Raw genomic sequence first — 20,834 nt, 5'->3', positions numbered from 1 at the left:
ATCACTCCCAGCCTTAACATCTCATCGACCTCTTGGCGCATGACTTGTTGCACCGTTTCAGAGATCCGATAAGGTGTTCGCCGTAATGGGGCATGATTCCCGGTGTCCACCTCATGAACCGCTAACTCCGTCCTCCCAGGACGGTTGGTGAACACGGGCCGGAAGAGTTCCAGGGTGGCCATCAACTGCAACCGCTGGGACACGGTGAGCGAACCACTTATCTCCATGTCCTCAATGGACCCATTGGCCTTGGCCTGGGCCAGCATGTCCAGGAGGGAATCTTCCTCCCCATCCTCTGGCAGATTGCAGACCGGTAGGATGCAAGCTTCACGTTCGTAGTGCGCCTTCAGCATGTTGACGTGAAAGGCCTTGCGCCTACCCCGAGCATGGTCAAGCGTGACCACGTAGGTGACCGGGTTGAGCTGTTGGTGGACGACGTACGGGCCTTCCCAGGCTGCCTGAAGCTTATCCGTTGGTACCGGGACCAACACCCACACCTTTTGACCCACCTGGTAGGTCCGCTCCAGGGCGTTCTGGTCGTACCAGCGCTTCTGGTCAGCCTGAGCCTGCGTCATGTTGTCATGCACCAACTGCGTCAAGGTCTGCATCTTGTCACGGAAGCGCATGACATAATCCACGATGGACACTTCTGTGGGGTTTGGCTCATCTTCCCAGGATTCTCTTATCAACCCAAGGGGTCCCCGGACTCGCCTGCCATACAGGAGCTCGAAGGGGGAGAACCCGGTCGAAGCCTGCGGAACTTCTCTGTAAGCGAACAGCAGGTGTGGGAGGTACCGCTCCCAGTCGCGCCCTTGGGTCTCAACCAGTATGCGGAGCATCTGTTTGAGGGTACCGTTGAAACGTTCACACAAACCGTTAGTCTGTGGGTGATACGGACTCGATACCAGCTGCGTCACCTGCATTTTCTCACAGAGAGCCTCCATTAGGCGAGACATGAATTGGGGCCCTTGATCGGTAAGCATCTCCCTGGGAAATCCTACTCTCGAAAAGATGGTCACCAGTGCGTCAGCCACCTTATCTGCCCTGGTTGAAGACAGAGCTACTGCCTCTGGGTACCGGGTAGCGTAGTCTACCACGGTGAGAATGTATCGCTTTCCGGAGCTGCTGGGGACGGACAGCGGTCCTACAATGTCCACCGCGATTCTCTGGAAAGGCTCCTCTATCACCGGCAAAGGAATAAGGGGAGCCTTAAGAGCAGGCCCCGCCTTACCCACTTTTTGACAGGTGGCACAGGAGCGGCAGTAGTGTGTTACATCTGTCCCCATCTTGGGCCAATAGAAGTGTTGAGACAGCCGTGCCTTTGTTTTGCTGATCCCCAAGTGTCCAGCGAGTGGAATCTCATGGGCAATCCGCAACAACTCAGTTCTGAACTGATAGGGGACGACCAGCTGTCTTTCCCTCAACCACTCCTTTTTAGGATCTCCGGGTACTGTCTCCCGGTACAACCTTCCTCGTTCCCAGAACACCCTCTCCTTATCAGACTTGGAGGTGGGCGTCTCGGCGAGACCTCTCAATTTCTCCAGGCTGGCATCTGAGTGCAGAGCAGCCTGGAACTCCATGCTGGAGGCTGCCAGAAGTGACGTCAGGGTCCCCTCTTTACTGGGACCCTCTGGAACCGGCTCTGGGTTCACCTCTGGTTCAGTCTCTCCTGTAGCAGCAGAGGGTCCAGAAGACAGTGCGTTACCTGCGATCTGGGCACTCTGACTGCGTGTGACAGCTGCTATGTATGCTGTCTCCCTGGGGATTTCTGCAGACCCACCAGCTGGTGCTGCCCTGGGCTCTACCTCCCCATCCACCCCCAACACTTAAGGAGCAGTGCTACTTATGGGCCAGTTACCTTCCTCGGTGGCACTGGTCAGCTGCATGGCATTACCTTCCTCATGGTCCCCATGCACCTCCCCATTTCCTTGAGCACCGTTGCTTACTCCTGCCAGGGGTTCCTCAGCCGTCTCACTCCGCAGAGTGACGGGGCTGAGCACTTCGGTACCTGTGGACACATCTACCGCTTCAAAGAAAGGGTTAACCGGTTCAGTCGGCACAGATACATCAACATCATCATCATCCTTCCTAGGAGAAGAATGGTTATCAGTTTGCTTTGGTACATTCACATCAGCATCAGCATCGTACCTGGGGAAAGAATGGTTGTTAGTTGCATCATTACTCATCAAGGCATTAGCAGGTAACACATTCAGTTTCCCATCATCAACATCATCAGGGTTAACGTTACCCTTATTATCAGTTTGGGGAAGGGTGTCAGGGACATAGTATGCAACCATCCTCCCCAAGTCAGTCCCCAATAAAACATCAGTGGGCAAATTTTCAGACACTCCCACCTCCCTCAACCCGCTCCCGGCACCCCAGTCAAGAAAAACTCGTGCCACTGGCAAGGGACAACGGGTGCCTCCAATCCCGGTGACAGTCAGGGTTTTCCCCTCAACAAACTCTTCAGGGGCCGCCAGTCCAGGACGGATGAGGGTTCGTTCAGCCCCGGTGTCCTTGAGGCCTGTAGCAAGACGGGCCCCCACCTGAACAGGTTGAACGTTGTCGTCAGCCCTCCCAACCACACCTCCCACCAAAAGAACAGAGGCATTGGGCCCGGGGGCCTTGGCTGGGGGGTTCTTCGGCCTGTTCGGACAGGTGTAAAAGAAGTGACCAGGCCGCTGGCAGTGGTGACACAGGCGACTGTCAGTAGCCGGCCTGTTGTTGGCAACAGGGACAGGGCCTCCGGAGGGACGGCTAGCTGGGGCATTGGGGTTGGTTGCTGGCTTACCCCCTTTCCAGCTGGTGGCGACTGGCCTCCGCGTCTCGGGCTTCCGGTTGGCCTCGTGGTTGTCGGCGATCTGCGCCGCTTTGTCCGCGTTCGTTGGTTCGCGGTCCAGGATGAACTGTCGGACCTCAGCTGGGCAGAGATGCAGGAACTGGTCTTTGATCATCAGGTCCCGTAGCTGCTCAAAGGTTTCAACGGACAGTCCATGGATCCACTGGTCAAAGTGGGTCCTGAGTCCTTGCACCACATCACTGTAGCTATCGTGTGGGCCACGTTGGAGGTGTCGGAACTTCTTTCGGTATACCTCAGGTGTCAGCCGGTATTTGGCGATCAGCGCCTGCTTTATGGCGTCATAGTCATCATCGGCTTCTGGCGGAAGAGAAGCAAATGCCTCCAGGGCTTTGCCTTTTAGCCCTGGGGTCAAGTACCTTGCCCATTGGTCTCTAGGCAGCTGGTACTGTCTGCAGGCTTTCTCAAAGGCTCGCAGAAATGTGTCCAAGTCCCCATCCTTTTCCATCACGGGAAAATGCTCTGGCCGGGGTTTAGGAGTCTGGACGCTGCTGGGCTCACTGCTTCGGGCTGTGGGGGCATTCCCACCCCGCTGGAGTACCTCCAGTTCATGGGCCCTCTGCGCCTGGCGCTCGGCTCTCTCAGCCTCAGCTTGGCGCTCACGTTCGGCTTGGGCCTCCTGCCGATATTGCTGGATCAGCCTCACCCGCCCATCCCTGTCTTCGGCGGGGAGTGCGTCCAAGGCCATTTGCAGATAGGGGTCCACCCCGTTCTGGTTGAATGTGGGGCCAGCGCTCAGGAGTGGAGCCTCTGCTGCAGCCCCATGGCAACTTGGGCCAACTTCTGCGCTCGCTGGATTCTGGTCGTTGTCCAGCTGCACTAGAGCCGCGATCATTTGATCTTTGGTTCCGCCTGCGGCGTCTATGCCTCGGTACGTGCATAACCCAGCAAGGGTGTCCTTTTTCTGCTTCTGATACCACTCCACTGTCATCGCCGCCATGGTTGCCAAATAAAAGATAGAAAAAGAAAAACGAAGAAACGGGAGGGGGATACTTGCAAGTACACACTAATGTCTCAGGACTAGTAACCACTGAGTCTGTTCTCCAAAACCTATGATGCAGGATTCCCGCAGGAACCGTGCAGGTTTTTAGTGAGAGGAATGATTGCTCAAACCAAATCACTAATGCTCTAGGATTATCCCACCGCGCTGCCACCAATATGTGACGAACAGCCCACGGCCGTTCGTCCACTTACGGGCGACGACTAACGGGGGTCCCGCTGCCACCAAAACGCGACGGACAGCGGACCCTGTGTCACCACTATGTCACGATCCCACCACTGACACCGGTGTATCAGCGGACGGAGGGACGTGACACAATGCCGGCACACGGCTATCACAGGCGCAGTGGGGCTTATCTTAGTTATCCCACCACTGGCACCATGTGACAAAAATATCCAGCAAGCTAATCTCGCTCTACAATTTGCCGCAGGGGGAGTTTAATTTGGATGCCCCACCACTGCTATCAATCTTCCAAGTACTGCGGGGATTTGTGTATATCCCACTTTCTCAGTTCCACCTTGGAACTCGCAGCTCTCCGGCGCCCCCCTTACCCTCAGGTCAGTCAGGGAACTGCACCTAGGATAATTGGTCGCCGGATGGGCTGCCTGTTGTGAACCGGCAATTAGGCTTCTGCAGTAAGGGAATTATCAATGCTGTGGCCGCAGACCCTTATTCAGCAATATAAGACCCTTCTGTACTGCCAGCAAGCCGTAATAGCCGTACACAACGCGCTGCCACCAGTCACGGTTACTTAATTCACAGTGTTAAATTAAGAGGGTCCGTGGCAAACCCCTTGAATTAGTAGCGATTATCTATCAAAGGCGTATAGTTCGAGTCTTAGAGCATAGAGACAGATCTAAATAATTATTTCATTTATTTTCCGAAAGAGGACAGTGATTACAGATAAAAGTTGCTATAAAATTGAGACATAAAATATGTACAGTACAGGTATAAAATAAAAGTGGAGAAAACAAAGAGATTACACTCACAGTTCCATATTGTTCCTTAGGCAGACCATGCGGCTAAGGTGGGTGGAGGCGGAGCTGCACTTCTCCGCTCATCTGGATCTTTCTAGCACGACGACTTGAGCTGTTCTGAGCTGGTTTGCCCAGGAAATGCCTTATAGACTTTCCTATGTGACATCACAGAGAGGTGCATTCTGGGTTGATCCCACCTCTCTTATCCAAGTTATGTTTTGGCTACAAAACTTAGATTAGCTATAACTTTATGGGAGAAGCTGGTATGGACTCATCAGTGGTATCATGTTTCCCAGCGTAATGAGCCCATCAAGAAAACATCAAACATCTATGCGATATGACCGTCCATTTGGGCGCAAATCCTATCTCATGTTCTGGACAGGGTAGAACTTCGAAACATACGCGGTCTCGAAGCTGGGACCGCTCAGGTTACAAAAATATGATTTTCATATCTCTAGGGTATTTGGTTCTTATGGTATAGTCTCTCATAGTTTTATTCGTTTCAAACAAAGAAGTTTTTCCCGCTCTGAAGAGGAGAGAAGGCAAATGGTGTGAGGAAGATGGTCTAGCTAATTAACATTCCTGCTCTTCCAGAGGAAGTGGCAGGGTTGATAAAACCTGGGGGGAAGGAATTCCTACTACTGAGAGTTTACAATGTCCTAGGATGGAGGATTTGTTAGCACATTGCAACAGAAAACATATCTTGCAGACATGGTACATCACAGCTGTCACACGCAGTCAGAGTGCCCAGATCGCAGGTAACGCACTGTCTTCTGGACCCTCTGCTGCTACAGGAGAGACTGAACCAGAGGTGAACCCAGAGCCGGTTCCAGAGGGTCCCAGTAAAGAGGGGACCCTGACGTCACTTCTGGCAGCCTCCAGCATGGAGTTCCAGGCTGCTCTGCACTCAGATGCCAGCCTGGAGAAATTGAGAGGTCTCGCCGAGACGCCCACCTCCAAGTCTGATAAGGAGAGGGTGTTCTGGGAACGAGGAAGGTTGTACCGGGAGACAGTACCCGGAGATCCTAAAAAGGAGTGGTTGAGGGAAAGACAGCTGGTCGTCCCCTATCAGTTCAGAACTGAGTTGTTGCGGATTGCCCATGAGATTCCACTCGCTGGACACTTGGGGATCAGCAAAACAAAGGCACGGCTGTCTCAACACTTCTATTGGCCCAAGATGGGGACAGATATAACACACTACTGCCGCTCCTGTGCCACCTGTCAAAAAGTGGGTAAGGCGGGGCCTGCTCTTAAGGCTCCCCTTATTCCTTTGCCGGTGATAGAGGAGCCTTTCCAGAGAATCGCGGTGGACATTGTAGGACCGCTGTCCGTCCCCAGCAGCTCCGGAAAGCGATACATTCTCACCGTGGTAGACTACGCTACCCAGTACCCAGAGGCAGTAGCTCTGTCTTCAACCAGGGCAGATAAGGTGGCTGATGCACTGGTGACCATCTTTTCAAGAGTAGGATTTCCCAGGGAGATGCTTACCGATCAAGGGCCCCAATTCATGTCTCGCCTAATGGAGGCTCTCTGTGAGAAAATGCAGGTGACGCAGCTGGTATCGAGTCCGTATCACCCACAGACTAATGGTTTGTGTGAACGTTTCAACGGTACCCTCAAACAGATGCTCCGCATACTGGTTGAGACCCAAGGGCGCGACTGGGAGCGGTACCTCCCACACCTGCTGTTCGCTTACAGAGAAGTTCCGCAGGCCTCGACCGGGTTCTCCCCCTTCGAGCTCCTGTATGGCAGGCGAGTCCGGGGACCCCTTGGGTTGATAAGAGAATCCTGGGAAGATGAGCCAAACCCCACAGAAGTGTCCATCGTGGATTATGTCATGCGCTTCCGTGACAAGATGCAGACCTTGACGCAGTTGGTGCATGACAACATGACGCAGGCTCAGGCTGACCAGAAGCACTGGTACGACCAGAACGCCCGGGAGCGGACCTACCAGGTGGGTCAAAAGGTGTGGGCGCTGGTCCCTGTACCAACGGATAAGCTTCAGGCAGCCTGGGAAGGCCCGTACGTCGTCCACCAACAGCTCAACCCGGTCACCTACGTGGTCACGCTTGACCATGCTCGGGGTAGGCGCAAGGCCTTTCACGTCAACATGCTGAAGGCGCACTACGAACGTGAAGCTTGCATCCTACCAGTCTGCAATCTGCCAGAGGATGGGGAGGAAGATTCCCTCCTGGACATGCTGGCCCAGGCCAAGGCCAATGGGTCCATTGAGGACATGGAGATAAGTGGTTCGCTCACCGTGTCCCAGCGGTTGCAGTTGATGGCCACCCTGGAACTCTTCCGGCCCGTGTTCACCAACCGTCCTGGGAGGACGGAGTTAGCGGTTCATGAGGTGGACACCGGGAATCATGCCCCATTACGGCGAACACCTTATCGGATCTCTGAAACGGTGCAACAAGTCATGCGCCAAGAGGTCGATGAGATGTTAAGGCTGGGAGTGATTCGACGGTCAAAAGGTGCGTGGGCTTCACCTGTAGTCCTCGTGCCTAAAAAGGATCGAACCACCCGGTTCTGCGTGGACTACAGGGGGCTCAACGCCATCACAACCTCTGATGCCCACCCGATGCCGCGCATCGAGGATCTGCTCGAGCGGTTGACAAACGCCAACTACATATCCATCATGGATTTGAGTCGGGGATACTGGCAGATTCCCCTGAGCCCTGAGGCGCAGGAGAAATCCGCCTTTATCACCCCCTTTGGACTGTACGAGTCCACGGTCATGCCCTTCGGCATGAAGAATGCCCCTGCCACTTTCCAGCGGATGGTCAACCACCTGCTTCGGGGACTGGAGGAGTACGCAGTGGCGTACTTAGACGATATTGCCGTCTTCAGTTCCACCTGGGAGGAACACCTTCAGCACCTCCAGGAGGTGCTCAAGCGTCTTCACCAGGCAGGCCTGACCATCAAGCCGGGGAAGTGCCAGATAGGCATGCGCGAGGTCCACTACCTGGGGCACCGGGTAGGCGGGGGTTCCATGAGTCCGGAGCCAGAAAAAGTGGACGCAATCGTGTCCTGGCCCACCCCCAGGACCAAGAAACAGGTGAAGTCCTTCTTGGGCACTGCAGGGTACTATAGGCGGTTCGTACAGGACTATAGCGCCCTTGCCAAACCCTTGACTGACCTCACCAAGCAGAGGCTACCCCAAACAGTCAACTGGACAGATGACTGTGAGGCGGCTTTCCAAGCTTTGAAAGCAGCCCTGTGCAACTCTCCAGTGTTGAGAGCAGTCGACAGCAGTCGCCCGTTTCTGGTACAGACCGACGCCAGCGAGTTTGGCCTCGGTGCTGTGCTTAGCCAGGTCGACTCGGGGGACCAAGAGCACCCCGTGTTGTACCTGAGCCAGAAACTTTTGCCGAGGGAAGTGGCATACTCGACCATCGAGAAGGAGTGTCTGGCCATGGTGTGGGCACTGCAGCGTTTGCAGCCCTACCTGTATGGGCGCGCCTTCACGGTGGTAACCGACCACAACCCACTGAGCTGGTTGCACACCGTGTCGGGAACCAATGGAAGATTGCTCCGCTGGAGCCTTGCCCTTCAACAGTACGATTTTACTGTAAAACACAGGAAGGGCAGTGAAAACGGCAATGCCGATGGGTTGTCCCGCCGGGGCGAACCCGCTGAGGTGCGCATGGCCGATTACCGAGAGGTAATGCCTCCTTAGCGCCCTCTTAAGGGGGGAGGTGTGATGTACCATGTCTGCAAGATATGTTTTCTGTTGCAATGTGCTAACAAATCCTCCATCCTAGGACATTGTAAACTCTCAGTAGTAGGAATTCCTTCCCCCCAGGTTTTATCAACCCTGCCACTTCCTCTGGAAGAGCAGGAATGTTAATTAGCTAGACCATCTTCCTCACACCATTTGCCTTCTCTCCTCTTCAGAGCGGGAAAAACTTCTTTGTTTGAAACGAATAAAACTATGAGAGACTATACCATAAGAACCAAATACCCTAGAGATATGAAAATCATATTTGTGTAACCTGAGCGGTCCCAGCTTCGAGACCGCGTATGTTTCGAAGTTCTACCCTGTCCAGAACATGAGATAGGATTTGCGCCCAAATGGACGGTCATATCGCATAGATGTTTGATGTTTTCTTGATGGGCTCATTACGCTGGGAAACATGATACCACTGATGAGTCCATACCAGCTTCTCCCCTAAAGTTATAGCTAATCTAAGTTTTGTAGCCAAAACATAACTTGGATAAGAGAGGTGGGATCAACCCAGAATGCACCTCTCTGTGATGTCACATAGGAAAGTCTATAAGGCATTTCCTGGGCAAACCAGCTCAGAACAGCTCAAGTCGTCGTGCTAGAAGGACCCCGATGAGCGGAGAAGTGCAGCTCCGCCTCCACCCACCTTAGCCGCATGGTCTGCCTAAGGAACAATATGGAACTGTGAGTGTAATCTCTTTGTTTTCTCCACTTTTATTTTATACCTGTACTGTACATATTTTATGTCTCAATTTTATAGCAACTTTTATCTGTAATCACTGTCCTCTTTCGGAAAATAAATGAAATTATTTAGATCAGTCTCCATGCTCTAAGAATCGAACTATACGCCTTTGATAGATAATCGCTACTAATTCAAGGGGTTTGCCACGGACCCTCTTAATTTAACACTGTGAATTAAGTAACCGTGACTGGTGGCAGCGCGTTGTGTACGGCTATTACGGCTTGCTGGCAGTCTAGAAGGGTCTTATATTGCTGAGTAAGGGGCTTCAGCCACAGCATTGATAATTCCCTTACTGCAGAAGCCTAATTGCCGGTTCACAACAGGCAGCCCGTCCGGCGACTAATTATCCTAGGTGCAGTTCCCTGACTGACCTGAGGGTAAGGGGGGCGCCGGAGAGCTGCGAGTTCCAAAGTGGAACTGAGAAAGTGGGATATACATAAATCCCCGCAATACTTGGAAGATTGATAGCAGTGGTGGGGCATCCAAATTAAACTCCCCCTGCGGCAAATTGTAGAGCGAGATTAGCTTGCTGGATATTTTTGGTCACATGGTGCCAGTGTTGGGATAACTAAGATAAGCCCCACTGCGCCTGTGATAGCCGTGTGCCGGCATTGTGTCACGCCCCTCCGTCCGCTGATACACCCGTGTCAGTGGTGGGACTGTGACATAGTGGTGACACAGGGTCCGCTGTCCGTCGCGTTTTGGTGGCAGCGGGACTCCCGTTAGTGTCGCCCGTAAGTGGACGAACGGCGGTGGGCTGTTCGTCACACCTCCTGTATATATACACTGCACAGCACCACTCCTCCTGTATATATACACTGCACAGTACCACTCCCTGTATATATACCCTGCACAGTCCCACTCCTCCTGTATATATACACTGCACAGTACCGCTCCACCTGTATATATACACTGCACAGTACGACTCCTCCTGTATATATACCCTGCACAGTCCCACTCCTCCTGTATATATACACTGCACAGTACGACTCCTCCTGTATATATACCCTGCACAGTCCCACTCCTCCTGTATATATACACTGCACAGTACCACTCCTCCTGTATATATACACTGCACAGTACCACTCCTCCTGTATATATACACTGCACAGCACCACTCCTCCTGTATATATACACTGCACAGTACCGCTCCACCTGTATATATACACTGCACAGTACCACTCCTCCTGTATATATACACTGTAAAGTACGACTCCTCCTGTATATATACCCTGCACAGCCCCACTCCTCCTGTATATATACACTGCACAGTACCGCTCCACCTGTATATATACACTGCACAGTACGACTCCTCCTGTATATATACACTGCACAGTACGACTCCTCCTGTATATATACTGCACAGTACCACTCCTCCTGTATATATACACTGCACAGTACCACTCCTCCTGTATATATACCCTGCACAGTCCCACTCCTCCTGTATATATACACTGCACAGTACCACTCCTCCTGTATATATACACTGCACAGCACCACTCCTCCTGTATATATACCCTGCACAGTCCCACTCCTCCTGTATATATACACTGCACAGTACCACTCCTCCTGTATATATACACTGCACAGTACGACTCCTGTATATATACCCTGCACAGTCCCACTCCTCCTGTATATATACACTGCACAGTACCGCTCCACCTGTATATATACACTGCACAGTACCGCTCCTCCTATCCAGTATATAAGATATTCGGAGGGGCCGTGCTTTTTTCCAAGTGACTGCTGGGAACCCGTCCAGGTTTTCGTGATCGCGTTGCCTCCTGGACGGGGTCTTATTTCTGGTGAGACATTTAGTCGTGGTCCTGCTCCCGTGCGAGCAGCAGCTGCCTTCATGATGCTCCTCAGACTTTTTACCCTTCTGATCCCGGAGTTCCTCCTTGATTTGGCCTTTGTGCTTTTCGTTCTGAGTCTCGTTGGTGGTTACCTGGTCACACAATGGCTGAGGGATCGGTGCACCAAGATGAAGATCGAGCGAGCGCAGTCCCAGAGAGAGAGCGCCCTGGAGCGGATGGAGAAGATGGCGCTGCGCTATAAAGCACAGGTATGAAGGCAGGGTCGATTCTAGAGAAATTGGGGCCCCAGGTGCTCACATATTCCACATCTCACAAACATTTCAGTTGTATTTACATGCGCTGAGCTCCGGCCGTTACACGAGCGTGATCGGCAAGAAGTCATTCCACGCTTGTTACCGAGTTTATTTACACCGGCTGAGGACGAATGATGGGGACAGAAAGTCCTGGACACAGTATAATGTAGGTCCCATATATTACATATAGTATAACGCACGCCCCATGGGCCTTGATAAGAGCACACACAGCATAGTGCAGCTCCTCCCACACAAAGCATAGTGCAGCTCCTCCCACACACAGCATAGTGCAGCTCCTCCCACACACAGCATAGTGCAGCTCCTCCCACACACAGCATAGTGCAGCTCCTCCCACACACAGTATAGTGCAGCTCCTCCCACACACAGCATAGTGCAGCTCCTCCCACACACAGCATAGTGCAGCTCCTCCCACACACAGCATAGTGCAGCTCCTCCCACACACAGCATAGTGCAGCTCCTCCCACACACAGCATAGTGCAGCTCCTCCCACACACAGTATAGTGCAGCTCCTCCCACACACAATATAGTGCAGCTCCTCCCACACACAATATAGTGCAGCTGCACCCACACACAGCATAGTGCAGCTCCTCCCACACACAGCATAGTGCAGCTCCTCCCACACACAGTATAGTGCTGCTCCTCCCACACACAGTATAGTGCAGCTCCTCCCACACACAGCATAGTGCAGCTCCTCCCACACACAGTATAGTGCAGCTCCTCCCACACACATTATAGTGCAACTCCTCCCACACACAATATAGTGCAGCTGCACCCACACACAGTATAGTGCAGCTCCTCCCACACACAGCATAGTTCAGCTCCTCCCACACACAATATAGTGCAGCTGCACCCACACACAGCATAGTGCAGCTCCTCCCACACACAGCATAGTGCAGCTCCTCCCACACACAATATAGTGCAGCTCCTCCCACACACAATATAGTGCAGCTGCACCCACACACAGTATAGTGCTGCTCCTCCCACACACAGTATAGTGCAGCTCCTCCCACACACAGCATAGTGCAGCTCCTCCCACACACAGTATAGTGCAGCTCCTCCCACACACATTATAGTGCAACTCCTCCCACACACAATATAGTGCAGCTGCACCCACACACAGTATAGTGCAGCTCCTCCCACACACAGCATAGTTCAGCTCCTCCCACACACAATATAGTGCAGCTGCACCCACACACAGCATAGTGCAGCTCCTCCCACACACAGCATAGTGCAGCTCCTCCCACACACAATATAGTGCAGCTCCTCCCACACACAATATAGTGCAGCTGCACCCACACACAGCATAGTGCAGCTCCTCCCACACACAGCATAGTGCAGCTCCTCCCACACACAGTATAGTGCAGCTCCTCCCACACACAATATAGTGCAACTCCTCCCACACACAATATAGTGCAGCTGCACCCACACACAGTATAGTGCAGCTCCTCCCACACACAGTATAGTGCAGCTCCTCCCACACACAGTATAGTGCAGCTCCTCCCACACACAGTATAGTGCAGCTTCTCCCAAACACAATATAGTGCAGCTCCTCCCACACACAATATAGTGCAGCTGCACCCACACACAGTATAGTGCAGCTCCTCCCACACACAGCATAGTGCAGCTCCTCCCACACACAGTATAGTGCAGCTCCTCCCACACACAATATAGTGCAGCTCCTCCCACACACAGTATAGAGCAGCTCCTCCCACACACAATATAGTGCAGCTCCTCCCACACACAATATAGTGCAGCTCCTCCCACACAATATAGTGCAGCTCCTCCCACACACAATATAGTGCAGCTCCTCCCACACACAATATAGTGCAGCTCCTCCCACACACAGTATAGAGCAGCTCCTCCCACACACAGTATAGTGCAGCTCCTCCCACACACAGTATAGTGCAGCTCCTCCCACACACAGTATAGTGCAGCTCCTCCCACACACAGTATAGTGCAGCTCCTCCCACACACAATATAGTGCAGCTCCTCCCACACACAGCAAAGTGCAGCTCCTCCCACACACAGTATAGTGCAGCTCCTCCCACACACAGCAAAGTGCAGCTCCTCCCACACACAGCAAAGTGCAGCTCCTCCCACACACAGTATAGTGCAGCTCCTCCCACACACAGTATAGTGCAGCTCCTCCCACACACAGCATAGTGCAGCTCCTCCCACACACAGCATAGTGCAGCTCCTCCCACACACAATATAGTGCAGCTCCTCCCACACACAATATAGTGCAGCTGCACCCACACACAATATAGTGCAGCTCCTCCCACACACAGTATAGTGCAGCTGCACCCACACACAGTATAGTGCAGCTCCACCCACACACAATATAGTGCAGCTCCTCCCACACACAATATAGTGCAGCTCCTCCCACACACAATATAGTGCAGCTCCTCCCACACACAGTATAGTGCAGCTCCTCCCACACACAATATAGTGCAGCTCCTCCCACACACAATATAGTGCAGCTCCTCCCACACACAATATAGTGCAGCTCCTCCCACACACAATATAGTGCAGCTCCTCCCACACACAGTATAGTGCAGCTCCTCCCACACACAATATAGTGCAGCTCCTCCCACACACAATATAGTGCAGCTCCTCCCACACACAGTATAGTGCAGCTCCTCCCACACATAATATAGTGCAGCTCCTCCCACACACAGCATAGTGCAGCTCATCCCACACACAATATAGTGCAGCTGCACCCACACACAGCATAGTGCAGCTCCTCCCACACACAGCATAGTGCAGCTCCTCCCACACACAGTATAGTGCAGCTCCTCCCACACACAGTATAGTGCAGCTCCTCCCACACACAATATAGTGCAGCTGCACCCACACACAATATAGTGCAGCTCCTCCCACACACAGCATAGTGCAGCTCCTCCCACACACAATATAGTGCAGCTCCTCCCACACAATATAGTGCAGCTCCTCCCACACACAATATAGTGCAGCTCCTCCCACACACAATATAGTGCAGCTCCTCCCACACACAACATAGTGCAGCTCCTCCCACACACAGTATAGAGCAGCTCCTCCCACACACAGTATAGTGCAGCTCCTCCCACACACAATATAGTGCAGCTCCTCCCACACACAGTATAGTGCAGCTCCTCCCACACACAATATAGTGCAGCTCCTCCCACACACAGCAAAGTGCAGCTCCTCCCACACACAGTATAGTGCAGCTCCTCCCACACACAGCAAAGTGCAGCTCCTCCCACACACAGTATAGTGCAGCTCCTCCCACACACAGTATAGTGCAGCTCCTCCCACACACAGTATAGTGAAGCTCCTCCCACACACAGCATAGTGCAGCTCCTCCCACACACAATATAGTGCAGCTCCTCCCACACACAATATAGTGCAGCTCCTCCCACACACAGTATAGTGCAGCTGCACCCACACACAATATAGTGCAGCTCCTCCCACACACAGTATAGTGCAGCTGCACCCACACACAATATAGTGCAGCTCCACCCACACACAATATAGTGCAGCTCCTCCCACACACAGTATAGTGCAGCTCCTCCCACACACAATATAGTGCAGCTCCTCCCACACACAGTATAGTGCAGCTCCTCCCACACACAATATAGTGCAGCTCCTCCCACACACAATATAGTGCAGCTCCTCCCACACACAGTATAGTGCAGCTCCTCCCACACATAATATAGTGCAGCTCCTCCCACACACAATCTAATGTAGCTCCTCCCACACACAATATAGTGCAGCTCCTCCCACACACAGTATAGTGCAGCTCCTCCCACACATAATATAGCGCAGCTTCTCCCACACACAGTATAGTGCAGCTCCTCCCACACAGTATAGTGCAGCACCCTCCCACACACAGCATAGTGCAGCTCCTCCCACACACAGTATAGTGCAACTCCTCCCACACACAGTATAGTGCAGCTCCTCCCACACACAGTATAGTGCAACTCCTCCCACACACAGTATAGTGCAGCTCCTCCCACACACAGCATAGTGCAGCTCCTCCCACACACAGTATAGTGCAACTCCTCCCACACACAGTATAGTGCAGCTCCTCCCACACACAGTATAGTGCAGCTCCTCCCACACATAATATAGTGCAGCTCCTCCCACACACAATCTAATGTAGCTCCTCCCACACACAATATAATGCAGCTCCTCCCACATGCAGTATAGTGCAGCTCCTCCCACACAAAATCTAATGTAGCTCCTCCCGCACACAATATAGTGCAGCTCCTCCCACACACAATCTAATGTAGCTCCTCCCGCACACAATATAGTGCATCTCCTCCCACACACAGTATAGTGCAGCTCCTCCCACACACAATATAGTGCAGCTCCTCCCACACACAGTATAGTGCAGCTCCTCCCACACACAATAAAGTGCAGCTCCACCCACACACAATATAGTGCAGCTCCTCCCACACACAGTATAGTGCAGCTACTCCCAACCCACAATATAGTGCAGCTCCTCCCACACACAATATGGTGCAGCTCCTACCACACACAATATGGTGCAGCTCCTCCCACACACAGTATAGTGCAGCTCCTCCCACACACAATCTAATGTAACTCCTCCCACACACAATATAGTGAAGCTCCTCCCACACACAGTTTAGTGCAGCTTCTCCCACACACAAAATAGTGCAGCTCCTCCCACACACAGTATAGTGCAGCTCCTCCCACACACAATAAAGTGCAGCTCCACCCACACACAATATAGTGCAGCTCCTCCCACACACAGTATAGTGCAGCTACTCCCAACCCACAATATAGTGCAGCTCCTCCCACACACAATATGGTGCAGCTCCTCCCACACACAGTATAGTGCAGCTCCCTCCCACACACAGTATAGTGAAGCTCCTCCCACACACAATATAGTGCAGCTAGCTCCCACACACAGTATATTGCAGCTCCCTCCCACACACAGTGTAGTGCAGCTCATCCCACACACAATATAGTGCAGCTCCTCCCACACACAATATGATGCAGCTCCTCCCACACACAATATAGTGCAGCTCCTCCCACACACAGTATAGTGCAGCTCCTCCCACACACAGCATAGTGCAGCTCCTCCCACACACAGTATAGTGCAGCTCCCTTCCAACACACAGTATAATAAAACACACACACCTCACTCACCCCTCCTCCTTTTTCCCCTCACTGCTCCAGGCTCTGCTTTGGTCTCATCGGCTCCATTACTGGCACAGCATGGTGCGCAATGAAGTGACATCATCTCATGCCCACTGAGTCACAAGCTGAGGGAGAGTGATGGGAGTGGGAGCATCATCTGACAATTTATCCTCCGTAACCCGCTTTCAACAGTGTCTATGATGCCGATAAGTTGAATTAGTATGGGGGGTGGCGCTGGGCCCCACAGCGGCCACTGGCTTGGGGTCCCTGGAGGAGTGGGTGCCCTAGGCAGCTGCCTGGTCTGCCTGCCCTTAACGCTTGCCCTGTATGGGGGAGAGGTAGGGGAATGTCCTACAGCCATCCATAAAAGTGTGTGCTCCCCACATCCACCTCCGGGGGCTTCTCTGTCCTCATCTATATACATAGACATTAATATGGAGAAAGTATGTGCCCCCCACATCCACCTCCGGGGGCTTCACTGTCCCCATCTACATCAATAGACATCAATATGGAGAAAGTATATGCCCCCCACATCCACCTCCGGGGGCTTCTCTGTCCTCATCTACATCCATAGACATTAATATGGAGAAAGTATCTGCCCCCCACATCCACCTCCGGGGGCTTCACTGTCCCCATCTACATCCATAGACATCAATATGGAGAAAGTATGTGCCCCCCACATACACCTCCGGGGGCTTCTCTGTCCTCATCTACATCCATAGACATTAATATAGAGAAAGTATGTGCTCCCCACATCCACCTCCGGGGGCTTCACTGTCCTCATCTACATCCATAGACATTAATATGGAGAAAGTATGTGCCCCCACATCCACCTCCGGGGGCTTCTCTGTCCTCATCTACATCCATAGACATTAATATGGAGAAAGTATGTGCTCCCCACATCCACCTCCGACACACAGTATAGTGCAGCTCCTCCCACACACAGCAAAGTGCAGCTCCTCCCACACACAGTATAGTGCAGCTCCTCCCACACACAGTATAGTGCAGCTCCTCCCACACACAGTATAGTGCAGCTCCTCCCACACACAGCATAGTGCAGCTCCTCCCACACACAATATAGTGCAGCTCCTCCCACACACAATATAGTGCAGCTCCTCCGACACACAGTATAGTGCAGCTGCACCCACACACAATATAGTGCAGCTCCACCCACACACAATATAGTGCAGCTCCTCCCACACACAGTATAGTGCAGCTCCTCCCACACACAATATAGTGCAGCTCCTCCCACACACAATATAGTGCAGCTGCTCCCACACACAATATAGTGCAGCTCCTCCCACACACAATATAGTGCAGCTCCTCCCACACACAGTATAGTGCAGATCCTCTCACACATAATATAGTGCAGCTCCTCCCACACACAATCTAATGTAGCTCCTCCCACACACAATATAGTGCAGCTCCTCCCACACACAGTACAGTGCAGCTCCTCCCACACATAATATAGCGCAGCTCCTCCCACACACAGTATAGTGCAGCTCCTCCCACACACAGTATAGTGCAGCTCCCTCCCACACACAGTATAGTGCAGCTCCTCCCACACACAGTATAGTGCAGCTCCCTCCCACACACAGTATAGTGCAGCTCCTCCCACACACAGTATAGTGCAACTCCTCCCACACACAGTATAGTGCAGCTCCTCCCACACACAGTATAGTGCAGCTCCTCCCATACATAATATAGTGCAGCTCCTCCCACACACAACATAGTGCAGCTACTCCCACACACAATATAGTGCAGCTCCTCCCACACACAATCTAATGTAGCTCCTCCCACACACAATATAGTGCAGCTCCTCCCACACACAATATAGTGCAGCTCCTCCCACACACAATATAGTGCAGCTCCTCCCACACACAGTATAGTGCAGCTCCTCCCACACATAATATAGTGCAGCTCCTCCCACACACAGCATAGTGCAGCTCCTCCCACACACAATATAGTGCAGCTGCACCCACACACAGCATAGTGCAGCTCCTCCCACACACAGCATAGTGCAGCTCCTCCCACACACAGTATAGTGCAGCTCCTCCCACACACAATATAGTGCAGCTCCTCCCACACACAATATAGTGCAGCTGCACCCACACACAATATAGTGCAGCTCCTCCCACACACAGCATAGTGCAGCTCCTCCCACACACAGTATAGTGCAGCTCCTCCCACACACAATATAGTGCAACTCCTCCCACACACAATATAGTGCAGCTGCACCCACACACAGTATAGTGCAGCTCCTCCCACACACAGTATAGTGCAGCTCCTCCCACACACAATATAGTGCAGCTCCTCCCACACACAATATAGTGCAGCTGCACCCACACACAGCATAGTGCAGCTCCTCCCACACACAGCATAGTGCAGCTCCTCCCACACACAGTATAGTGCAGCTCCTCCCACACACAATATAGTGCAGCTCCTCCCACACACAATATAGTGCAGCTCCTCCCACACACAGTATAGAGCAGCTCCTCCCACACATAATATAGTGCAGCTCCTCCCACACACAATATAGTGCAGCTCCTCCCACACAATATAGTGCAGCTCCTCCCACACACAATATAGTGCAGCTCCTCCCACACACAGTATAGTGCAGCTCCTCCCACACATAATATAGTGCAGCTCCTCCCACACACAATCTAATGTAGCTCCTCCCACACACAATATAGTGCAGCTCCTCCCACACACAGTATAGTGCAGCTCCTCCCACACATAATATAGCGCAGCTTCTCCCACACACAGTATAGTGCAGCTCCTCCCACACAGTATAGTGCAGCTCCCTCCCACACACAGCATAGTGCAGCTCCTCCCACACACAGTATAGTGCAACTCCTCCCACACACAGTATAGTGCAGCTCCTCCCACACACAGTATAGTGCAGCTCCTCCCACACATAATATAGTGCAGCTCCTCCCACACACAATATAATGCAGCTCGTCCCACACGCAGTATAGTGCAGCTCCTCCCACACAAAATCTAATTTAGCTCCTCCCGCACACAATATAGTGCAGCTCCTCCCACACACAATCTAAAGTAGCTCCTCCCACACACAATATAGTGCAGCTCCTCCCACACACAGTATAGTGCAGCTCCTCCCACACACAGTATAGTGCAGCTCCTCCCACACACAGTATAGTGCAGCTCCTCCCACACACAATAAAGTGCAGCTCCACCCACACACAATATAGTGCAGCTCTTCCCACACACAGTATAGTGCAGCTACTCCCAACCCAAAATATAGTGCAGCTCCTCCCACACACAATATGGTGCAGCTCCTACCACACAAAATATGGTGCAGCTCCTCCCACACACAATATAGTGAAGCTCCTCCCACACACAGTTTAGTGCAGCTTCTCCCACACACAAAATAGTGCAGCTCCTCCCACACACAGTATAGTGCAGCTCCTCCCACACACAATAAAGTGCAGCTCCACCCACACACAATATAGTGCAGCTCCTCCCACACACAGTATAGTGCAGCTATTCCCAACCCACAATATAGTGCAGCTCCTCCCACACACAATATGGTGCAGCTCCTCCCACACACAGTATAGTGCAGCTCCCTCCCACACACAGTATAGTGAAGCTCCTCCCACACACAATATAGTGCAGCTAGCTCCCACACACAGTATATTGCAGCTCCCTCCCACACACAGTGTAGTGCAGCTCATCCCACACACAATATAGTGCAGCTCCTCCCACACACAATATGATGCAGCTCTTCCCACACACAATATAGTGCAGCTCCTCCCACACACAGTATAGTGCAGCTCCTCCAACACACAGCATAGTGCAGCTCCTCCCACACACAGTATAGTGCAGCTCCCTTCCAACACACAGTATAATAAAACACACACACCTCACTCACCCCTCCTCCTTTTTCCCCTCACTGCTCCAGGCTCTGCTTTGGTCTCATCGGCTCCATTACTGGCACAGCATGGTGCACAATGAAGTGACATCATCTCATGCCCACTGAGTCACAAGCTGAGGGAGAGTGATGGGAGTGGGAGCATCATCTGACAATTTATCCTCCGTAACCCGCTTTCAACAGTGTCTATGATGCCGATAAGTTGAATTAGTATGGGGGGTGGCGCTGGGCCCCACAGCGGCCACTGGCTTGGGGTCCCTGGAGGAGTGGGTGCCCTAGGCAGCTGCCTGGTCTGCCTGCCCTTAACGCTTGCCCTGTATGGGGGAGAGGTAGGGGAATGTCCTACAGCCATCATATGGA

The 20,834-nt window shown here is 52.5% G+C and overlaps 1 protein-coding gene across 1 annotated transcript in view; it reads left to right on the top strand.

Moving 5' to 3' along the window:
* The first annotated feature begins 11,143 nt into the window (after positions 1-11,143).
* LOC141076476 (vitamin D3 hydroxylase-associated protein-like) overlaps positions 11,144-20,834 on the top strand; it is a 141,016-nt gene continuing 131,325 nt past the window's right edge. Inside the window, exon 1 of the mRNA XM_073563956.1 lies at positions 11,144-11,371. Coding sequence (XP_073420057.1) covers positions 11,162-11,371 — 210 coding nt within the window. The 5' untranslated portion in view covers positions 11,144-11,161. The remainder of the gene's footprint in view (positions 11,372-20,834) is intronic.

Source organism: Dendrobates tinctorius, unplaced genomic scaffold (assembly GCF_039654945.1).
Source record: "Dendrobates tinctorius isolate UK_male_01 unplaced genomic scaffold, ASM3965494v1 ptg000410l, whole genome shotgun sequence".
Lineage (NCBI taxonomy): Eukaryota > Metazoa > Chordata > Amphibia > Anura > Dendrobatidae > Dendrobates > Dendrobates tinctorius.
Note: the sequence above shows the minus strand (reverse complement) of the source record. Positions and strands in the feature narration are given on the sequence as shown.